The 15,648-nt window shown below is 44.3% G+C and overlaps 8 protein-coding genes across 8 annotated transcripts; 5 read left to right on the forward strand and 3 right to left on the reverse strand.

Annotated features, from left to right (window-relative positions):
• Positions 1-796: 796 nt before the first annotated feature.
• BYT42DRAFT_615489 (uncharacterized protein) lies at positions 797-3,198 on the forward strand (the record flags this gene model as incomplete). The annotated part of the gene is made up of 12 exons (XM_051571965.1): positions 797-836; positions 944-1,044; positions 1,124-1,228; positions 1,295-1,629; positions 1,690-1,743; positions 1,808-1,835; positions 1,936-2,079; positions 2,143-2,286; positions 2,348-2,491; positions 2,574-2,715; positions 2,778-2,883; positions 2,952-3,198. 12 exons carry the CDS (start codon positions 797-799, stop codon positions 3,196-3,198), a joined length of 1,590 nt encoding a protein of 529 aa, XP_051421578.1.
• A 229-nt stretch (positions 3,199-3,427) lies between these two features.
• BYT42DRAFT_615490 (uncharacterized protein) lies at positions 3,428-4,752 on the reverse strand (the record flags this gene model as incomplete). The annotated part of the gene is made up of 6 exons (XM_051571966.1): positions 3,428-3,484; positions 3,549-3,605; positions 3,689-3,787; positions 3,845-3,974; positions 4,055-4,432; positions 4,505-4,752. 6 exons carry the CDS (start codon positions 4,750-4,752, stop codon positions 3,428-3,430), a joined length of 969 nt encoding a protein of 322 aa, XP_051421579.1.
• Positions 4,753-5,845: 1,093 nt separating this feature from the next.
• BYT42DRAFT_615491 (uncharacterized protein) lies at positions 5,846-6,510 on the forward strand (the record flags this gene model as incomplete). The annotated part of the gene is made up of 4 exons (XM_051571967.1): positions 5,846-5,855; positions 6,006-6,089; positions 6,157-6,288; positions 6,356-6,510. The coding sequence occupies 4 exons, from the start codon at positions 5,846-5,848 to the stop codon at positions 6,508-6,510; spliced, it is 381 nt and encodes a 126-aa protein (XP_051421580.1).
• Positions 6,511-6,927: 417 nt separating this feature from the next.
• BYT42DRAFT_594480 (Aldehyde/histidinol dehydrogenase) lies at positions 6,928-8,841 on the forward strand (the record flags this gene model as incomplete). Its single annotated transcript, XM_051570773.1, has 6 exons — positions 6,928-7,101; positions 7,169-7,234; positions 7,307-7,586; positions 7,660-8,393; positions 8,477-8,724; positions 8,787-8,841. 6 exons carry the CDS (start codon positions 6,928-6,930, stop codon positions 8,839-8,841), a joined length of 1,557 nt encoding a protein of 518 aa, XP_051421581.1.
• Positions 8,842-9,924: 1,083 nt separating this feature from the next.
• BYT42DRAFT_399957 (uncharacterized protein) lies at positions 9,925-10,881 on the reverse strand. The gene has a single exon (XM_051563392.1). The coding sequence runs from the start codon at positions 10,538-10,540 to the stop codon at positions 9,995-9,997; it is 546 nt and encodes a 181-aa protein (XP_051421582.1). The 5' UTR covers positions 10,541-10,881; the 3' UTR covers positions 9,925-9,994.
• A 726-nt stretch (positions 10,882-11,607) lies between these two features.
• On the forward strand, positions 11,608-13,145 carry BYT42DRAFT_575956 (uncharacterized protein). The gene has a single exon (XM_051569003.1). It carries the CDS (start codon positions 11,902-11,904, stop codon positions 13,102-13,104), a length of 1,203 nt encoding a protein of 400 aa, XP_051421583.1. The 5' UTR covers positions 11,608-11,901; the 3' UTR covers positions 13,105-13,145.
• An 806-nt stretch (positions 13,146-13,951) lies between these two features.
• On the forward strand, positions 13,952-15,013 carry BYT42DRAFT_500138 (Alpha/Beta hydrolase protein; the record flags this gene model as incomplete). The annotated part of the gene is made up of 4 exons (XM_051564687.1): positions 13,952-14,161; positions 14,218-14,342; positions 14,420-14,883; positions 14,952-15,013. The coding sequence occupies 4 exons, from the start codon at positions 13,952-13,954 to the stop codon at positions 15,011-15,013; spliced, it is 861 nt and encodes a 286-aa protein (XP_051421584.1).
• Positions 15,014-15,165: 152 nt separating this feature from the next.
• BYT42DRAFT_500142 (uncharacterized protein) lies at positions 15,166-15,623 on the reverse strand (the record flags this gene model as incomplete). The annotated part of the gene is made up of 2 exons (XM_051564688.1): positions 15,166-15,464; positions 15,548-15,623. Coding segments are annotated over 2 exons (375 nt in total), but the record flags the coding sequence as incomplete, so codon positions are not given.
• Between the last annotated feature and the right edge of the window lie 25 nt (positions 15,624-15,648).

A 15,648-nucleotide genomic window follows, 5' to 3' on the forward strand; every position in this document is an offset into this window, starting at 1 on the left:
ATTATCGGGACCCTTGCGAACGGGTACTTGCTTTTCCTCGCCACCGTTCTGATCCGACGTCGAAGAAGACCCTTGCGGGCTTTTTTCTGGGATATGCGATTCACTCTTGGCGTCGGCATTGGAAGCCGCTTGTTGCTTTTCTAGATCATGGTTTGCCAAAGAAGGATCATTAGAGGGATGGGAGAGTGCAGGATTATCGTTGGTTTGGGAATTGGTAACTTGGTGAGATTCTCCCGCGTTACTCTGGGAGGATGGAGGATTATTTGTCGGAGCCGTGGATTGAGTAGTAGATCCCACGTTCTGCTGCTTCTCGTCGTTTGGATCGTTATTGGATGCCATGACGAGAGAAAGCTAGTAGAGGATAAGAAAAAAAAGGTGAATGAATCCAAGTAAGAAAGAGATATAAAGAAGAAAAAGACGAGCGTGTTGCGTTTTTTTCTTGTGTCTTATACGACACACGGTGATGCGACGTTGAAAAGTATTGAATTGAATCATGCCCAATCAATCTGGTTTCCGCATGATGTTTGACCCATATCCAAGCAATGATTTGAAAATGATGTCGACAAAAATCTTGAAATGGCAATTGCCTAAAATGGTAATGCCTGAAGATGGCCTCTCTCGCTTTCGCCTGTTTTTTTTTGCAACAAACAAAAAAAATTTGAAGGCGTAAAATCACATGGTTTGATTGCCACAGAGGATAAAGATAAGCCGGTTTTCCTGTTGTTGATCATTTTTTCTCATCATTTTCTTTCCTTCTCTTGCCTCTGTCAAGCTTTTACAGTCATTTGAAGTAAGAATGGATACTTTGCAACATACCCAGATCGTCCATCCTCAAGGTAAAAATTGTTCCGATCAGTTCAGCTGACTCGCCACAAAAGGAAATTCGGACAGGATATCCATGTCAAGAAAAAAAAAACGCGTTTTACTCACGGATAAGTCATAGATTCATTCGCACTGGGCGGGTGTATGGATCCCCATTCACCCCATGCAGGAAACGACATGAACGATTCATCTGGAATGACTACAGCTCCTCCACTGGACAGGGTAAAGTGATATAGAAGCAAATGACGAGAAAATCATTTCATGGGCTCATGATGAATTGCCGGATCTCATTGGCTGAAAGGATTTACACGGATCCGCCAGTGAGCCGACATCGGATCTTCAACCGCCATCAAGTCCTCCTGCCTTATCAGCGGCTACGAAGGAAAATCCTGTCACCGAAACCAAGGTCATTTTATCATCACAATGTATGCCTTGCTAATTGCATAAGATTGACAGTCAAAAGGAATTACAGATAATCGATCGCGAGTCTTTTACGGAAGACGAACGGCGTCACAACCGGGAATGGTTTGGTGACCGACCATCCCGAACCCCGGAACGTTACATGAGAATCCGTAACCATATCCTGGACAGTTGGCAGACCAGTTGTCCAAACTACATTACCAAATCCGCGGCACGCAAAAATTTGCAAGAGAATGTCGATGTGAATGCGGTGGGTCGCATTCACGCTTATCTGGAAAAGATTGGCGCCATCAATGTCGGATGTGCACCCACCACCCGCGTGCGAAGACCTGTCCAACGTACGCCCCGTAAAGTGTATGTTTACAGCGATGAAGAAGAGATCGAAAGGTTAGATTATTGGATGTGAAAACCGTCTGATCAGCTCGCTTACTCAACCCAATTTTATAGAGCCACCAATAAGGGATCCCGTAAACGAAGACTCGGTGCTCAACTTGGTTATTGGTAAGTAGCTTTTTATAAATGCCTCTCAAAAACTGAAGAGTATATGCTCACTATCTTAACCTAGGGGCAACTCGGAGGAATTCCAATCAAGAGTGAAAGAAGCAAGAGGCAAGTCAATGAGCAATTCATTTCTAATATCAAGGCATGTTGCAGCTGACAGAGTTTTGAAAAGATAATTCGTCTCGACCCAAGCGTGTCGTGCGACGTCCCCAACCCATTTACCAGGGTGGCCAAGTATTCGCCGATGGCTATGATCCATTTCAGCTCGTCCCTGTAGAGTATTACGATGACCATTATCCGGCCCCTTTTACGGTTGAAGTGGCTACCGACGCTCTGGTGAGAACAACTGGCAAGCAGTATTCTGACCATGTTCTTACGCAGCCTCTTTTAATTTTTTAGCTGGTGATGGATTTTCATTCTCACTTGGCTTATACCGAGATTATTGGTCTGATGGGTGGTACGTTTCATACAAGGGACAATGGCACGAAAGTTATTTCCATCAAATGTGTGTTTCCTTGTCGTAGCACAAGCACTGGTATCCAGGTAAAGCGACTCTCTTCAACAAAACGGTGCTCTTTTTGAAATATTCTAACGATGCGTCTAGTGTGAAATGGATCCCGTGTCGGAAATGCAAGCGCGAGAGGTTTTTGAGCAAAAGGGGCTCACGGTTGTAGGATGGTACCATTCACATCCCACCTTTGAACCGCATCCAAGTGTGCGTGACATTGAAAACCAAGCGTCGTATCAGGTAACGAGAAGCCCATTGTAAAAATTCATCAACTGGCTCGCATGTCAAAAAACAACACTGTGGCTCAATCCATTGTTGACAGACCTTGTTCCGTGACAAGTCGACGGGCGATGAACCTTTTATCGGTGTCATTGTGACGCCTTATGACCCTGAAGTGGCCAGTAACTGCTCCAAAATTCAATACCTCCACATCAGTCGTCGTTGGGATACCAGCAATTCCTATCGTAAGCCGGATCAAATACAATCCGAATCTTGCTTTTTCATCTCACTCGGTTTTCATTGCTAGGTATTCCCTATGCATGCCAAAAGCAGGTTATGGAAACGCTTTACAGCAAGGAAGAGGTGCTTCGTCAGTTACACGATCTGGTGGAAGAATACAAGGACTATGAACAGTAAGCATCACCAGATACGAGAACGAACCCAAGTTTTTGTGTTTCTTATTGAGCGCACGCATTCTTAGCAAAATTGATATGAATTTGTTATACGGCGCTCAACGACGGCTTGGCAAATTATTGGAAGCTTTGAATGCCCACATTGTCATGCCGGCCAGTGAAAAAATGGCTTTCCTGAAACAAGTGGAAACCATGATGATTCACCGGTTCATGATGGAGAACCCATCGTGCGAAAATCAAATGCCGACCATCGACCCAACCGCCATGCCGGATATGCAGAGAAAGGAATTGAGGCTGGATTCTCTGGCTGTATAAGCCCCAATGAATCCAATGAAGTCAATGAAGCCAGAGCAGGATTCTCCCAGGTGACCAACAATGCAAAATCACAGTCCTTGGACAGCGAATCAGATGATCCAAAAAAAAAGCGAATGTATGATTAGGATGATGTTGGGATATAAAAAGAAAAAAAAAATGAATGACCATTCTATACTGTACTCTCTATAAGGAATAAAAATGATGAAATGATGGAGGAATAATGACAATATCATGCAAAGGAACAAATGAAACAGCTGATCAAGGCCATCAGAATGCCTACAGTGTGCTATAAAACCATGATGGGTGAGCAACAATAAAATCCACGCCATACAACCAACTAATGGATTTACCTGAAAATGAAGCGGATTATCCATAAGAATAGCAATGGTGAATACTTGCAGGCAGCCCTATAAAGTAGTAAAAAAAAGGTGCATGATGAGAATGAAAACATTCAAGAATGGTAGTCTGTTCTTGTGGAAAATGAACAAACCTTGGTAGTCATGGAAATGCAATGAATCAATGGCGACGTCAGTTTCACGAGTCGTATCATGGTCGCGTTCACGACAAATCCAATAATGGCTGCAATAACCTAAAGCGAGCGAGTTTTAGATCCAGGTCGCCCCATTGTTTCCCGTATCGGATATACCATCTGAAACCAGAACCCAAATTCATCAAGAAAGTAGACCTCTTTACGTATCCGACTTGACTCGCCAGAGATCCATAATATCACCCCCATCATCGGTATCGCCATCGAAATGTAGTAATATAACAACCGCCTATCAGCCCAATCCAAGGATTAACACGGACGTGGTTCGCATGTGTGTGTGTGTGTGGCACTCTGAGGGTGAATTTTTACCAGATGTCTTGATGAACGACGACCAAAGAGTTTTTTATCAATACGCTATACACTGCGATCAGCGTCGCGTAGATGAGACCCCAAAAGATCCCACGAGTAGACAACGCCAATAGACCATCGGAGGCCAACCAAAGACCGATTATGATTGCTATGCACATTCCTTGCATAAAAGAAGATACGGTTTGATGAAGCCAACGGAGCGACAACAAAATGGATATTGGAATGGATATCGCGCGAACAATCAAATACAAGGTGGGCGGGACGGTCTGAAGAAAATGGATATCGACGACTATCAAGCATACGTAGACACACGATAACGGAACAATACGTGTTGCCGTTGCCCTATCCCAGCCTGTCGCACGTACACGAAATGAAGTCCTGGCAAACAGATTAGAAGGCGAAAAAAAAAAGAAGAACCGGCCCAAGCGATGGGCGTGAGAAGAGTCTTACATTTTCCCCAGGACTTCCCATGCCCGCATGAGAACCGCTGTAATGAGAAGTTGAAAAAAGGCGGTGAACAGGGGAAAAGGAAACTTGTATTCGGAACCGGTGGCAAGGAACTTTTCTACAATCGTAGCGAACAAGGAGACAACGAGGTAAATGACTATAGGTGTCAATGCTCGGTCACTGTAACCGCGCATGATCGCGGGAAAAGGCAATGAAGTGTCCAGCCCATTCTTGGATTGGCGGATGGACATGATGGCCAAGCTTTCACTGGAGCTCTCTCTCTCTCTCTTTGAAAAACTGGCAATTCAGTCGATTCGCGGCGTGACTGTAGATTTGATACAAAACAGGCTCGTCGGTTTAGACAGCAGGAACCTTTCCTTCTCCAACACTTTGCCAACACACTGTTCGGATTAACACAGCTCACACATCCGTACTCCGTCATATTTTTATATTATCACACCTCAGTCATTGACCAGGATATCATCATGCTTCAAGCGTTATACAGTAAATAGGCAGACTGCTTATTGATTGGATTGATTTGGAAACAAGAACCCCGCTTGTCAAACTATGCTCACTGGGGGGGGGGAATGATCCGTCTCTGTTCAGGCGGCGGCAGCTTCCAATCATGCTTTATGCATCCACATTGAGTCCTGTAGAAACTCTTGGTTATATATCCCACCTTGTGCGTCTCTTATTAGAGCCTAAAAGGCTGTAGACCTGTGCAACCGTCCAAACAGAACGGAAAACCAACCAGATCAAGGAAATTTGGCAAAATAAACACGTCGGCGAATAATGGTTTGCCTATTACCCATCACACGTTGTTTTGTTTGCATCCTTGGATAATGCTATAGCAACATATTTTTGGGAACATTCGAGTGTGGCCTCCAGGGTGAGTTCGGAAGTATAATTGATCGAGACGAAAAATAACTTTGTTGACGGACGTTGTCTACTACTCAGACACGTTGTAAATCCAACAGCTTTAAGCTTTTACTGATGGGTCATGTAAAGGATGATCAAGGGTTCCAATACTCTATTGAAGGGTGGGATGGGAGGTGTCAGTAGTTGAAATGGACTGGAGTGTAATGTATACAGCCATCATATTTCGATAGATATGCATTGATGCTTGGTGGTGGTAGAAGTATGCACGTGAGGCTCCGGTGACTCACGTGTAACTTTGTTTAGAAAGAGAAAAAAGACAGGACAGGTTTTGATCATTGAAAATCCCGGTGTGGACGAATGCCAAGATCACTGCCTCCTCTTTCCTCCTTTTTCCCGTTTTCCACTTGCTCTTCCATTTTATCTAAGCTTTTTTTTTGTCTCTTATCGCTTATTCAAATTGAAAATATGACTATCGGTAAGTCCTTCTCATTCATTTTTTTCTTTTCTCTTTTTATATTTTTTTTCTGGGGGATCCTCTCGTTTGCGCATCATGAAGAAAAAATCCCGTTATTTCTGCAATTGGTCGATGCATAGCTCACTCATGGAACGTTGTTCGGGTTTCTAGCGCCGCCCGAAAGCAAACCTTTGGATAGTCTCTTGGCGCATCGTCCTGATGCACAAGAATTGGTGAACAAGAATATCCTCAAAGGTAAGAAATTTACAATCTATAAACGTGGTAAGTGAAAAACTTCCGGCTGACAAGAAAAAAAAAACAGATCCCAAGGTGGCACCGGCTATCCAGCAACAACGCGATGAGCTGTCCAAGCGCAAAATTGAAGACTCCCTCCGCCACAAGATCAATCACCGACCAACTGCCGAAGAGCTGATTGAGCATAATATTTTGAAGAGTAAGACATTGAGTATCGTCGTTTGGTTAGGTTATTACAAGAAGACTGAGACTATCCTATTTCGTAGGCGACCCTGGCAAAGTAGCTCCGGCTCTGCAACGATCGCAGCTGGAGCTTGAGAAAAGCCGGCTGCAGGATAAATTGCAGCAAAGAATCAGCGAACGACCCGACTTGGCCAAATTGGTCGAACAAGGCATCCTCAAAGAAAGTGACCTTGAATAAACATCACGGACAGGAAAAAAAAAAGATCCTGTCTTTTTTTTTTCTTCCTATGGCTTTTAGGCCGAAAAAAAGTGATGTGTGAAGCATCAACACCGAAATGAAACGTTCGATGACGCATAAATAAAAAAAAAACCTGAACGAGGTCACAAGACACCTCCTTCCTTCTCTAGGCCCGTAATTCCCACGCTTTTCACTCACGGATGTTTCTATGCTCGTTGTTTTTTTCACACATCTAGTCCTTATATAAACTTTGAAATTCGTCTTTCTTTACTGTCAACTTGTTTCGTTTCTTTCTTTTTATTGGGTTTTTCTATTATTATCTTTACCATGATGTCAGTCGGAAGTGTTTCTATGCGTGCCACCCGATCGTTGGCCAGCCGTTCTTTTTCTAGACGTCACGCATTGGGATTGCTTGGAATGACAAGCGCACGTTGTCTATCCACCTTTGATAAGCACCGTGAGATTTTTGAACAACTTGGCATTGACAAGACCAACAACAAAGGTGTATTTGATGGTGAATGGAAAGGCTCTGGATCCATCATGCCTTCCATCAATCCTGTCAACAACGAAGTCATGGCCGAAGTCGTAACGGTAACCTTAGATACACTCACCTGTAATTATAGGTCTTTTTTTTTTGCTGATATAACGTAAAATGCAGGGATCCACCGACGATCTCAATACCGCCCTTGACCGTGTAGCCGAAGCTCAAAAGATCTGGCGAGAAGTAAGCGATGAACTGAACCGATAAAAAGATTCATCCTGAACTTTGTTCACTGATCCCTAATCCATGACTTAGATGCCGGTTCCTAAACGTGGTCAAGTGTTGCTGGCGATGCGTGATGCGCTTGTAAAGAACCTTTATCCATTGGGCAAACTGGTCGCCCTTGAAATGGGCAAAATTTTACCAGAGGGGGTGGGCGAAGTGCAGGAATACGTCGATATCCTTGAATATGCCTTGGGTTTATCACGCACACTTTCAGGAGCGCTGATCCCCTCTGAACGTCCCGGCCATGTCATGCTTGAAACATGGAATCCTCTTGGAACCGTCGGTGTCATTAGTGCTTTCAACTTTCCAGGTAAGCGAGTTAAACTTGTCATTCTTCCGCATGGATTTCATAGACTTACGTTCTTTTTTTTCAAAATATTCAGTGGCGGTGTACGGTTGGAACAGTGCATTAGCGTTGGTAACTGGCAATGGTGTCCTGTGGAAACCGGCCCCCACAACGCCATTGACTTCGATTGCTGTGACTCGGTTGCTTGAGAGAACGCTGAGGGATCATCAACTTCCTCCGGCCTTGTGTTCTCTGGTGACAGGTGGCACGGAGGTCGGTGCCGGATTGGCCCAGGACAAGCGAGTGAACTTGTTATCGTTTACAGGATCGACCAACGTCGGTAGAAAGGTGGGACAGGTCGTCCAGGGCCGATTTGGCAAATCTATTTTGGAACTCGGTGGCAACAATGCCATCATTGTCATGGAAGACTGTGACCTGGATTTGGCCGCTCGAGCGATTTTATTTGCCGCGGTAGGCACGGCCGGTCAACGATGTACCACGACGCGCCGATTGATCGTGCAAGAGTCCATTTACGATACGTTGATTGAACGTCTTGTCAAAGCGTATGCGCAGGTCAAAGTCGGCGATCCCTTGGATGAAGGCGTCTTGTGCGGACCTTTGCACACCAAAGACGCCGTGGGAGTTTACGAGCAGGCTCTCGACAAAGTCCGACAGCAAGGCGGCGAGATTCTGATTGGCGGCCAGGTTCTCAAGGACGGTCCGCTCAGTCAAGGCAATTTTGTTGCTCCCACCTTGACCAAAGTCACTCCCGATATGGACATTGTCAAGAATGAAGCCTTTGTCCCCATCCTTCACACCATGACCTTTAAAGTAAGTCATCCAGTATCAATGTACGCGTTGGTTTATTGACTCAATTGACTCACCTTTTTGTTCCGTTGATGATGTTGATATAGACCCTGGACGAGGCGATTGCTATTAATAACAACGTTGCGCAAGGATTATCTAGCTCCATTTTTACCAACAATCCTTCGACCATTTTCAAATGGATTGGTCCTGCCGGTTCGGACTGCGGTATCATCAACGTGAACATTCCTACGAATGGAGCCGAAATCGGTGGTGCCTTTGGTGGAGAAAAGGAAACTGGCGGTGGCCGTGAAAGCGGCAGTGACAGCTGGAAACAGTACTGTCGACGTGGCACATGGTATGTTTCGACTTTATTGCAATATCATTTGACAATTCAATGAGCTAATTTCTACTTTACAGTACCATCAATTACTCGGGCGCTTTGCCATTAGCCCAAGGCATCAATTTTGGTTAAAACAAAAAAGGAAAAACAAAAAAGATAGACCCCAGCTGCCCTCCCTTCATTTTTGTCTTTTTATTTGTCAAAATGCAAAATGTATATTAAAGCCATGGACTCCTTTTTAACAGATTGTGTTGGGGGAAGTGCACAACTCTATTTCATTAGGATAAGGGCACAATATCGGTATTTTTCTCGGTAGATCATTTACGTTGGGTCAATTCGTCCAGTGGGTCCTCTGAGATGTTTTTGATTTTATCAAGCCCATTTTAGATATATAGGTGCATACGGTCTTTTCACAAAGAAAAAAGAAAAAAGAAGAAATCAAGGAGAGTTCGTAATTTGTGAGGCGAAATATATCATATATTTATAAATGGTGGTACAAAAAGAGGTAGGGATAATCTAAGAAAAATACATGTCCTGAATTGGTGAAGCAAAACATTGTCAAGAGATGATGCATTGAGTATCTGCTACTCGTTTTCCTTTGGCCGTGATTTTTCGTGGAGCTCCCCAACTCGGTTCGCCTTGAACGATGCCAGGTGGTGGTGGCGCTTCTTCTTCTTCTTCTTCTTCTGGTGGGGGCATTGGTGGAGGTAAATGTGCCTGTGGCGAGTATACATACAAGGTAACGTTGCCAGTAGGAATTGGTTGTAGCTGGGGAGTTGCCATGGCAAGTATTAGAAGAAATGCAGTATAGCTCAGAAAAATAAAGAAAAGAGACAAAGAAAAATCAATGGGCCCTGTCGATAGTGCGGGTTATATATGCATAGAGAAAAAAAGAAAGTAAATTGAAAACAACGAATAAAAGCGCAACATCTGAAAACAATTTTCCTGATCTAGCACGTTCAACAGAGTTATCCGAAACAGATGATGTGCAAGGACGCACGGATGACACGGCTTGACTCTCTGTGGCAGGTCAAATGATGCAAAAAATCGCTCAATCTGAGGAGCTTGGCGGTCAAATTTCCATCATATGACACTTAATGTAGCCGCTTCTCACAAGGCCACGTATGTAATGACCGCCGCCAAGGACGGTTTGCAAGGAAAACATGGGAAACTCCGTTTATCATTAAGTGGATCGCAGAACGCGTCATGTTATAGGCAGTAAATGACATCTTTATATATAATTTAAACAACAATAACAACCAAAAAAGGGGATTCAGCTACGCGACTACATTATGGTACATCTATCATTGGAATTTTCTCTGGGGTTGGAAGTGGTGGTTTTGATTGGTCGACGGGGTGGCAGGGAGGATTTGGTGGTGATCGGCGCGGCAGGGGCTGTGATTGGTGGCGGTGGCGGTGGTGGGGTCATTGCCATAATTGAATTCGGTGGTGCATAGAAATAGGGTGCCATCAGTGGAGGAGCAGTTTGAGTTGCATACGGTGGTTGGACCATCATCGCTTTGGAAGACGGCGGTGGTACGTTGGCGGCAGGCGCCGTCATTTGATTCTGCCTGGGTTCTTTGACCGTCTTTTTTCTGAAAAAGCTCTTCTTTCGCGGTTGTCGAGGACTCCAAAAACTGGGCCTCCCTTGTACCGTGGTGGTTGTGGTAGTGTGGCTGGCTCCATTGGCTGGGGAAGCCGTGGGAAGAGACGATGGATGGTTGGGCCACATTGGGCCGGCATAATAAGGAGGCGGTGGTGTCCCACCGGTTTGCCAGTAATTGTTAAGCATTTGCCTTGCATAAAGATCAAGCTGTTGATTATTATCCATGATTACAAGAAAAAAAAGAAAAACCAAGATTTTACACTCTGGCAGTAATGGCAGTTTGGTGATCTTTTTAAGTAAATCAATAGAAGGCAGTTTCCTAATCCGCCATCATTGTAAACAATGACGACGGAGAAGGTAAAAATTGTCGAGAGAGAATATCATTAAAAAAAGAAAGAAAGAGAATGGTTAGGCCCATAACATTTGCTAATAACAGTAATCGAGGAAAAAGGCGATGGTCCAAGCTAGTTTTTGACAAAAGCTCCTTATTGGTTACCACACTTTGCGGTTTTGTATCTCCCAAAACGGACAATCGGCTGTGTCTTGTGCAACACAGCGATAAAAAATTTGTGATCATGTTGTGCAAACCAAGGAGAACCGACCCAAAACCAAAAAAAAAGTTATTCTTGACACGTAAAGAATTCTTTGATTCACCAAAAAAGGAGAATTGTTGAAAAAACTCTATAAAAACAAATAGCAACGCCATTCACTCTTTAGAGTTTTTGGTTTTCTTTTTTTGGGGGGCCGAGTTCACCATGGAGACCTGGAAAACTGTTCTAAAATCCTGTTTTTATTTGTAATGCTTTTTATTTACATTGAGATTTCTGACTCGAACTTTTTGGTAGAATACAAAGAATTGTAACAGATTTCTTTTTCTTATAAATATTGAATCATCATGGAGAGTAAATCAGATAAAGAAATAAAAAGTAATATTCCCCTCTCCCCGTTCGTCTCCACCACGCTGCACGCACTGTCGCGAAAATAAAATAGAAAAAAGGGATGAAATCAAGGCTGTGTTCTGTACGCTGACGATGCTGTAACCGTGATAGGACCTTCTTTTCCTTCTTTTCTTTTTCCGCATTTTTCGCAATCATTGAGATAATTGGGATGACCAGTGCTGCCATGTGGTGATTTCCTAATCGGACTCGTGAACCTCCTCTCATGGCAAAAAAAAAAAAAAAATTACAAAATAGAAAGAACATATTCGATGGAGTATTGGCCATTCAGCTTCTTTTTTTTTTTCATTGATGAGGACGTGATGACCACTTGGTCATTTGAAAGACAAGATGGTGGGTGTATGGGTGCAAGGCGATAGACGCGTGGATTTTTTTTTTTGGACGAAAAAATTTCTCGAGAGATCTTCATTTCTCCAAAACGGGACGTTTAAAGAAGGGCGAGAAGGATACACCGTGAGCTTAACGGTCTTTCAATTTCATTAGACCCGGGATCCTTCTCGGGCTTCTTTTTACTTGCAAAAAACTCATCTATTCGTCATTTTTGGTATAAATCCTCTAAACGAGCTTTTCCAAGGCCATGGTCTTCTTCTTTCTTTAAATATCTTTCTTCTTACACTCTCCCCATGCGCTATGAGTGAAACGACTACGAGATTACCTTCCATTTCACACTTGCTGACGATCCCACCTTCACCATTACCTTCGTGTTCATCGCCGTCATTACGTCTACCTTCGTCCACTTGTTCCTCCGTTCCATCCGCCATGTCGCCTTGTAGTTTATTACCGCTGTCACCCCTTCCCAGTATGAATCTGCCACCTCCATCGCCCGTGCCTACCAGTTTATCTTCGTCGCCAGGAACTCCGATGCACACTTCACCCCGCCATTGTCCCCCGCCATCCTTTTCGAATTATATGTCACCTCCGTTATTATCACCTACCGAATCCGTATGTTCTCGATCGCCTTGTTTCCTTCTACAACCACCTTCACCACTGCCTCCTCCCGCTTTATCCTTACCACCCGTGCATCCTCTAACATCATCCTGTGACGACGCTCCCTTGCAAGGCTATGATCCGCCACGACCACTCGTTCGATTGCCTACCCAAGGTATTTCGACCGCGAACTTGTTTAACAAATTACCGACTTGGACTTCGTTCCCGATCCCGTCCCCGAGCTCCAGTCACTCTACCCTTGATTCCTTTGATACCACCATGAGTGAGCCCGCGAAACCTCCATCCCCATCCCCTGTCCGATCCCCGGCACGACCACCGCCACAACGACCTCCATCATCGTCACCGCCATCGCAACCCGTTTCCAGTCCGCCCACGCAAATTCTGTTTGACAAGGAAGGCAAACCGATCCTGAAACGACGTCGAGGCAGACCTGCGACGATTCGCGAGCCAACCTACGAGGGTGGATGGACGTTCCTGGCCCCAACCGTGTGGGACGTGGTCAACGCTTACCCTGCATCGCATTCCCAGGGGCAACCGACCCCAACGTCACAAGTGGATTTATCACCTTCGGACGGTGGCATGGATGATTCCATGGCAGCATTTACGGATTCCAATATGGATATTGTGCTTCAGATGCCCAAGAAAAAGCGTGGGCGCAAACCCAAGACCCACATTGCCGGTAATTCGTGCTTCATTTGGCGAGAACTGACCGTCACGCGAACGGTAAAACGAAAAAAATCCGATCCGTTGCCGAATAAGCGATCAAAAAAACTCAGTGACCACGAAAATCTTGGCAACCAAAGAGACAACGACGATGACGACGAGGACGATGTGAATCAGGATGAAGTCGCTCCCACCCGCCGCAGATCCAATCTTGCTTCTTGATCTCCTTGCTTGATCCTAGAAAAAAAAAAAAAAAAAAAAAAGAGTTGGGTTGTGTTTGCTTCAACCATGGCACAAGATAAAAAAATTTTCATACCCGCCATGGACAAATATCTGTAACATGCACCCATCTGTAACCACTCGGAAATCATTCATTTTGGCACCTCCTTTTCAAGCATTTACTTCTTGTTTTGTACATTTTCTTTTTCTTTTCGTTGTACTTTTGAATTACCCCATCCTTTTTTATATACAATATTTTACATAATCAAGATCACCTATGGCATACCAATCCAACCAAAGCAAAAAACAGCAAATCCATCATCCTCCACCCTATATGAACATTCACTGATCCCTATGAGCCCAACCCTTTGGCAACACCGTCTTTTTTTTTCTGTTTGAGACTAATAAAAAAAAACCGAAAAAATGAAAAAAGAATCTCAAAAAAAAATTACACAGCCTCAACAAGGATCAGTAGAAAATGAAGAAGGCATCGACAGAAAATTTACATGCGTCTAAAGACACGCACTTGTTATTGGACAGAAGTTTCAGAAATCCAAGCATTCTGCTCACTGACTTGATGCAATAAACACGTTTATTGTTCTCCACATCAGTACACACAGATCCATTTTGTTCTAAAAATACACTTAATTTTTTTTTTTGTATCAGATCAAGCGTACCTTGTCAAAAAAAGCAACGTCGGCTGTGAAAATCCTCGGCCAGATTTGCAGCGCTGATCCTGCTTTGCGGGGTTCCGTTTGGCCCACCGCATTCGCAGGGCGGAGTGACAAGAGGGCACCACCGTCTTTGAGACGAATTTGGACCTTTTGCGCAATCTCGATCACTATTTACCATGTTCGTTCGTGCTCGATGTATTGCCTTGCCATTATTTAGGCACTATACCACGGCGTCCGTGTCGCTCGCATATACAAAGTATCCAGTAAAAGAGCCTGTCGGTAAACCGCCTTTAGTCGTCTGCCATGGGTTGTTCGGTTCCAAGCAAAACTGGAAATCACTCGCCAAAGCCATGAGCCGGCGATTGTCTCGAGACATTTACACATTGGTAATCGTCAAGCGGTTTCCTATAGTAATGCATATCGTCTCAATGACTCTTTCCAGGATTTGCGCAATCATGGTGACAGTCCGCATAGTAACGTACATACTTACGAAGCCATGGCCAACGATCTCGTTGAATTTATTCGTCAACACAATCTGGGATCGCCGGCTTTACTAGGTCACTCCATGTAAGCAAAATACGACTCGGTGGATTTAATACAAAGAAGAGATAGTAACGAGGATTCATTATGATTATCAAAAAAAGGGGTGGCAAGGTCGTCATGACAGCCGCACTGCGTTATCCGAAGCTTGTTTCGAGATTGATTGTGGCTGATATTGCTCCCGCGCATATGAAATTATCACGCGATTTCGATGAGCATATCGAGGCCATGCGAGCCATCGATGATGCAGGTCTGGAAAAACATAAAGAAGCCGATGCCATCCTTGCACGCTACGAACCCGATCTGGGGGTCCGACAGTTTCTTTTGACCAATTTCAAACGACAGCCCGAGGGCCATTATCAGTTCCGAGTACCGTATGACATTCTGGCCTCGGCCTTGGGCAACATGGGCGAGTTTTTAATAGACGAGGCACAATACAGTGGGCCTACACGGTTCATTTTAGGCGGCAACAGTCCTTACCGAAAACCATTTATTGATAACCCGGATCTGCCAAAGGCACGGTTTCCCAATGCGGATGTCAAAGTCATTGAAGGTGCAGGTCACTGGGGTAAGTCATTGACAAATTAATTAGCCTCATTGTAACTCATTTTTTTAACCTTTTTTTCCATTTGGCAGTTCATGCCGAAAAACCCGATGCATTTCTCCACTTGGTGGCCGACTTTATGAATAACCATTGAAGCACCATCAACCATCACATCCCATCACATAGAAGCATCTGACTACAGTAGAACTACTTTTTTTTTCAGGTCCCTTTTTCTGGGTTCCTTTGTTATTCCTCTTGTTTTTTATATTTTTTATTCATTTTCTTTGATGTACCAGTTCAAGTTTCTTAGTTTTCGGGAGCAGAAGCTGGGTGATCCGATTCGTGTTGAGGGGAAGCGGTGGAGGGCGGGGTGATCTGTCCCATGGCTGACAAACCTGGAATAGGACGATGGATCAGTTTTAACATTGCTTCCTGACCAATGGGGCAATCTTTATGTGCCAATAATATTGTTTTTAAATTCAGCAATTCTTCTCGTAGGGAGCTAGTTTGTAATTGAAGTTGTTCATTATCTACCGTTAAATACTCGACTCTTGTTTGCAAGTTTTGCAGCCACTCTTTCTTTCGTTGACGGCATTTTAATGCAGCTGGAAAAAAACCAGGCACACAGTGAGCATGATGATTTGACAAAAGAAGTAGCGATACCGAAAAAAGAAAAGGGAAGCTTTACCTTGTCGATTCCGTTCCAAAAAGTTCTTCCGTTTTTCTTCATCTTGGATGTGACGGGATGCTGCCGATGGACGTTTGGTGGTACGGCTGCGTTTGGGACGT

This window comes from Radiomyces spectabilis, assembly GCF_025331425.1.
Source record: "Radiomyces spectabilis strain NRRL 2753 chromosome Unknown BYT42scaffold_9, whole genome shotgun sequence".
Taxonomy (NCBI): Eukaryota; Fungi; Mucoromycota; class Mucoromycetes; order Mucorales; family Radiomycetaceae; genus Radiomyces; species Radiomyces spectabilis.

Excerpts from the sequence above, each read along its gene's own strand:
- BYT42DRAFT_399957 (XM_051563392.1), bottom strand. The coding sequence starts at position 10,540 with ATGGATAATAATCAACAGCTTGATCTTTATGCAAGGCAAATGCTTAAC.
- BYT42DRAFT_575956 (XM_051569003.1), top strand. The coding sequence starts at position 11,902 with ATGAGTGAAACGACTACGAGATTACCTTCCATTTCACACTTGCTGACG.